The sequence below is a fragment of the Diadema antillarum genome, unplaced genomic scaffold, assembly GCF_040938485.1.
Source record: "Diadema antillarum isolate AM-2024a unplaced genomic scaffold, OU_Dant_1.0 seq00002075_RagTag, whole genome shotgun sequence".
Lineage (NCBI taxonomy): Eukaryota > Metazoa > Echinodermata > Echinoidea > Diadematoida > Diadematidae > Diadema > Diadema antillarum.
Window position 1 is genome coordinate 113,557 of NW_027272722.1, and position 6,749 is coordinate 120,305.

General features: G+C 37.0%; 1 protein-coding gene across 1 annotated transcript; it reads left to right on the forward strand.

Annotated features, from left to right (window-relative positions):
- Positions 1–306: 306 nt before the first annotated feature.
- Positions 307–5,535, forward strand: LOC139713845 (uncharacterized). Its single transcript, XM_071625550.1, has 2 exons — positions 307–1,905; positions 1,942–5,535. Exons 1-2 carry the CDS (start codon positions 307–309, stop codon positions 5,533–5,535), a joined length of 5,193 nt encoding a protein of 1,730 aa, XP_071481651.1.
- Positions 5,536–6,749: the final 1,214 nt, after the last annotated feature.

Sequence of the window (6,749 nt, forward strand, 5' to 3'; positions counted from 1 at the left end):
TGTACAGCCATCTGGTAGACCACCAGAATCATCCTCCTACATCTTGACAACTTCTTCACCGCCGACCATGATGTCCAGCGACGATGTACATCCATCTGGTAGACCACCAGAATCATGCAACAGTCAGACTTTACCTGATTTACATACCCGCCACACTTTGACGTCTGTACTATCCTTGGGGTGAAGAAAAGACCAATACCTGCTTGTGGAAAGCAGGAATGCGGTCAGTGTAAGATATGTAACTGTAAATCTTTTAGATATTATAGTTTGTCAGCTATTAAATCAAAAGAATTAGTTGAACTCATAATGCGTTCATGTGCTGTTGAACTAGAAGGCTACATTTGTTCAAAGTGCACGGCAAAATACACTAAAAAACTTAAGAATCCCACCTACACTCCAAAAAAGCATAGGAAGAAAGAAAGGACAGATTGTTTTTTGTCATATTATGACATTTGTTCAAACACGTCTCAGAGAGACTGCCACTGCAGCATTGAAACTTTTAATACTTGTTTTTCTGTAGAATCTAATTCCATTCCAGATGCAATACCATTATGTATGAAACATAGATCCCAATTATCGCATTTTCGAAACTGGGATTCCTGCTCAGTTTGTGAAAATAACCTTAAATCAGAAGACAAAAGATATTCATGTTCTTCAATAATCGATATAGATATGGACAGACTCTTGAATATCAATGACAATTTGACCTTAAATGAAGATAGCATATTATGCAGCCCGTGTTACAGATACTGCTTAAAGCACATGAATAAACCGGCATCTTCAATTGATGAACTGCAAGATATGTTGCAAAAAGAGGCTGAACAATATGCAGAAGCTGACCAGGAAACAGTGCAACTGAAAGTTATGTGTGCTGTTTTCCTTTATGTATGTAAATTATGCAAAGATGATGGATGTTTCTTGTTTGTAAAAGTATACGACTACTATGTGTCTGAAATTAAGAAGCTATGTAAGGAAAATGTTAATCATCACAATATACAAAAAAGCCCATCGTATGTAAATGGTAGAATAATTCATAAGTTTGGTGATCTGTTGCATTCAAATCGAATTGCACGAAAGCACGGACTGTTTTATTATCCTTCGAATCTATCACATGATGATATATTAAACGCCTGGCATTTGTCACACTCAAAACTTCACATGATCCAAAGAAGCGAAGGAAGTGACGATGTCGAGATGACAGAAGGAGAATTTCAGTTGTCCGCTGATACACAATCTGATGTTAACACACAGTTTAGAAACATAACATCGCACTGCAATGATTCTTTACGCAAACAAGGAAAGCGCATTACCAGCGCTTTTGTTTCTAACCCAATGTCCTTGGCTGAATTCGAATTTCAGACTGCATATAAGTTATTCAACCCCCTTATTTGGAACATTGTTTGTATGATAACAGCTTCTACGGAGGAGACCAAATTTTTCAGGCAGTCAGATATAGATATATGCAAAGAATATATCCAATTTCCTTCTGAAGAAGGACATTCCTATCATAGAAAAAAACAGAGGAGAGCTGTAGCTATATTTCTTTTACAGTTAGTCATGCATGATGACAATAACTATCCTTTGCAAATCATAGTGGCAAACTGCGTTAAAAGAATGTCCCACTCAACAAAATTATTGAGAATCTTAAACCACATCGGATTTGCTTGCTCAGAGAGCACTTTAGACAGATTCTTGCAGGATATTCATGACAAGCGCACTGAATCTGGACCTCTAAATGAACTTAAACCTTCTGCATTTACCATAGTGTCCATAGATAATATTGATGTTCTCACTCCATATGCTGCTGTTACGGTTGACAAAACTCGAAGTTGGCACGGGACGTCCATAATGGCTCAGCAACCAAAACCCAAATCTGAAAGGTTTCACGAACATGAGCAACTACGTGTGTCGTGCAAAGATTCTATCAGGTCACATGATGAGGAAAACTCCTTTACAACACCCAGCGTAGAGAAGAGTCAAACACAATCTTTCGTTCCAGTTAAAAAACCAAAAGTTCGAAGGAGGCTAGCCGAATTAGATGATCTCGTTGCACCACATCATCAAACATTTGATATTCCCGTATTTTCAACTTCTATCAAAGCACAACTTGATGAACAGCACTTTTTATTAACTGATTCAGAAATTAAAGCTGAATTATCAGTTTATAAGGAAGCATTTTCGTACGTTGTGGAAAGATTCTATTACGTAAGAAATAATATTTCTAGTGTAATTCCAAGTTTTAAATGTAAATTAGCCCTACAACATTTGAAGGAAGTTGAGAAATCAAAGTTTTCTTACATGTACATACTTAATGAAAAAGCAGACTCTCCCGAAACCATGAAACGTTCACTTGGCCTTTTATACGATTCGTTTAAAGTTGGAAAAGACATTAATCACCTAATTGTAGTTGGGGATGGTGCAACAATTCGACTTCTTGTTAATCTTAAGAACGAATTTAGAGAATCTTTAGATTGGGTTATCCCATACTTGGGTGATTGGCATGTTCTCAAGAATTATCAGGAAGTTTTAATGAAGGTATTTTGGGACGCTGGGTTAAAAGATGTTGCAAAGATAACACACAAACAGTCTACATTGTCAAGCTTAGGGAATTGTTCTAATTTCAAACGTACACACCAATTTTTGTTACAAGTATTTGAAGCCATTTTTATGGTACAACTCAGTTGTTTTCTGTCGTACAAAGGAAGGAGATGTGATGGCTTCAGTGAAGAAGAATTCATTCAAAAGGTTGGAAAAGTTGTTTCGTGTCTAAGACGTGAAGATGGGGTGTATAGAGGTGTGTCTGAATTTCTAAAACAACAAAGAAATTTTCAGGCACAAATTCTAAATGCTCTTCATGATGAATTCCTAGTGTTCTGCAAAGAAATGTCTGCTAAACTCGAAACTTTTCGATTTTGGCATCGATTTCTCACGAGAGACTGCTTATGTTACATTAATCTACATTTAGCAATTAGAACAGGTAATTGGAATCTCAGAATTGCTGCCCTCAAATCTATGGCCCCAATTTTTCATGCCTTTGATAGACAGAATTATTCATTTTTGATTCCATTACATTTAAGTACAATATACAGTTTTCCAGAGTATGTTATTGAGCACTTAAGAAAAGGAGCATTTGTATCCAGCGTGACAGGAACAAATTTCTCAATGGTTGCATGGGATGAAGGTCACGAAATGTTAATTAACAAAGATTGTAAAAACAGTTTCTCGGGACACTTACCACAACACGTTGAAAAAACATGTGCAACTCTTGAATTCCAAGCCAAAATAGTATCTAACTTTGAACAGCAAACAGACACTCAAAGACAGCATCTTTATCAGAGGGACCTACAGCGGTCAGTTGTCGAAAATGAATTTCTAAATGTTAGAAGTTATTTCAATGCTCTATTTGATACCTCCATCTTCTCTGACACCCCCAGCCATTCGTCACTATATCATATATTTTCTAAGGTAGAAGCAAACCCAGTCCAGCAAAGAGGTCTCCTCTGTTACAGAGAGTTGGGACAAGAAGCATATGAGTCACTGTATAAAGCACAAATATTACAAGAGACTTCACAAAAGAAACCGGTGATGCGCAAATTCAAATTAAAAACCTTCGCTAAAGAAAACGTTCGGGCAAGAAAAATAAGTGACTTAGAAAAAGAAAAGCGCATGATAACAAAGTGTTACAAACACGCAATGGCATTTTCATTGGAAAAAAAGAGGCCTATTTCAGAGTTGGGTCAATGTGTCGAAAGTCCACGTGCAATTTGTACGATCGATGGTCTGCCATATAAAGGTGCCAAGTCTGTAGTTTACGATTACTTTGGAAAACGGTACACAGCAGCTGATTACAAGTTGATAGATAATTGTGCACCATTTAGTGACAATTCATCTGTGTGTGTAATCCTGGAAGGAATGAACATCATTCATTCTTCCCCATTGCATCAGTTTAAGATATTTAAAGAATACGTAGACTTTTTATGCCGAAGATACATTGGATTTTATTTTCGTAGAGGGTACAAAGAAGTACGAGTTCTTTTTGATCAATACAATACCCAAGGGATCTCTCCGAAATACTTGGAGAGAATGCGTCGTGAAAAGGGAAATACAAATGAACCTCCAGCATACGAATCAATAGACGATAATGCACCGTTACCTAAGAATTGGGAGAAATTTCTCAAGCATCGTCCAAATAAGCATAAGCTTTGCAGATATTTGTCGCAACAATTCATACATCGTGTTAGATCATATTTGCAGAATGAGAGCCAAATTTTCATAACATCAGGAGGGTTTCATGTAGGTCTGGGTGATCCAGGAGAGCAGGAATGGAGTGGGTTTGTGGTAACGTACCGAGGGGTCTCTAAACACAATATTGTACATAATCACGAAGAAAGCGACACTCAAATCTGGCTACATGTTTTCGATACTAGTTGTTACAACATTTTGATTTATTCCGTCGATAGAGATATTGGAATGATTGGCCTTCCCTTAGATTTTGGCAAAAAGAAAATTGTTATACAATACAGAGCTAATAATTGTGACGAAAAATATCTCGACCTGAGTACTTTTCAATCTGCTTGTTTGAAAGACGCTGATCTTGGACGTTTAATTGCAAAAAACATTGATGTCAAGAAGTGTCTACAAGTTGTGTACGTTTGTTCTGGATGCGATTTCGTGTCATTCTTTGTTCGCAAAGGAAAGAGTCTTTTCTTCAAAACTTTCTTCCAATACATAACTTTTATAACTGGCGGAGAATCCCCTAAAAGTCCAGGACAGCTTTCTCAGACTATTCTCAACGAAAATTCAAATAATGGTTTATTAGCGTTTTACCGTCTTGTCATGTGTGTTTATTTTATGGCAAACCGAGTTTGTTTGCACGACTATGACTCCCCTGTAGAACTTTTTCACAGTGTCGTTGCTGATTCTGTTTTAGAACAACATTCAGAGGCATTGGACATTGTACGCAGGGCTTCTTGGAAAGTGGGCTATGAAGATGAACTTTTACCTTCTGATGAAGCTTTGCGGCTACATTGGTTAAGATCTTGTTGGGTTAGTTCAGTGTGGGATAGCGTTAAACAAGAAAAATTTATGTATCCTGATGTCAGGAAATATGGATTCAAAGTTTCAAATGTTGAAGGAGAAACAGTAGTAAGTATGGAATGGGATTCTGCGGACAATGTTCGCAAAATTAAAGAAAATGTACTGTACTTAACCAGAGGTTGTTCATGTGCCAAAAGTAAATGTCTAATTCGCCAGTGTAAATGCCGGAAGAACAGCAACTTCTGTGGCCCAGGCTGTAGATGTAGACATTGTGAGAATACGGAAGCTGCTGTTGCTACTAGGCCGACGGCTGATGTTACTCTGGCTGACTCTTTATCAGGGATGAGTGAAATCGAGTTTTCTGTTAACGAGAGAGCAGCTCATTCTGAAAAACGTTTTATGATGATGAGTGATTCATACGACGAAGATGTTCTATCAGAGATCGAAGAAGACATACGTGTAACAGAGTCTGACGATTCAGATAACGATGACTTCTAAATATCGGGATTTGTCTATAGAACGTTATGTGTAAAATTGTATATATTCGACAGAATGTCATTTCACCGAAGACTTATTGGTTGCGTCATGCATAATAATGGTCTTGAACGTCATGTTTATTATCGTTTAGATCATTACTGTTTAAGCTGCTAAGCGTTTGTTTTGATTTCAAAGGATTTCAAGATGATGACTCACTTGTATACTAAGTGCATGCTTTCCTGACCATACTGCCACAAAAATAAGACCTAATATTCATCCTTCCCTAAACCGGGTCCGCAACCCCCTATTTCCACTTTGAAAACGTTGCACTGTCCCTGCAACATGATTTAAGCATTGCGTTGTGGTATTATCAAGGTCTATTGGTATGCAATGAGGCTGGGATATGTAATTTTAATTGAATAAATACAGTCATTGGCAAAGTCAGCGCAGGAATGTGCACTTATAGACGAAAGGCAAAATTGAAATCATAGGGAAATGAGATATTGATTACATCCACATCATTAAGGAGAGCATTACTGGAATCTATTCGACATGAAACAAACGTATGTTATATGAACTCTCTTTTTTTTTAGTTTTGTATTTAAAGGAAAAATGCGAATTTAAACACATTTTAAAGATAAAATATATGAATGAAAAAATAATAATTATGATCTATACGAGGCAGTATCCATGAAAACACCTAGGTTTTGTGCCACGTATATTTCGACTGACTCGAAACCATCTGCAGTTACAGCACTTTGCAAAGTGGGTGGATTGAACCTTGATAAAAAGTGCAGAAGCTCAGTGTTTCGGGTATTTATAGCATGTTCATAGCCCATTATACAGCAGAAACATCACGTATTACAATCAATGAGACTATGAATTCGTATCGATGCCGAGGTCCGTTTTATACAATATTTGGATGTCATAAACATAAAGTATGTATAGGGCCCAATTCGTTTGCTGCAGTAATTCTTGATACATATCAAGGAGCTGCACGGTTTAGTAAATAATGGCCAAGGGTTACTCCTAAATTGTTAGTGTCTGGATTATACAAATCTTGTAAACCTTCTAGACATTTGAACGATGTAACAAAAAAGAAGTGATCCAATTTCAAAGTGTCATTCAGAGCATAGAGGTGCTTTAAATAAACATTTCTACCATGTGTATTCATCAATAGGGTCAAGGCTGCAAGTAAAGTCTCAGAACGCAAAAACTTTTTTCTTTCTATTACA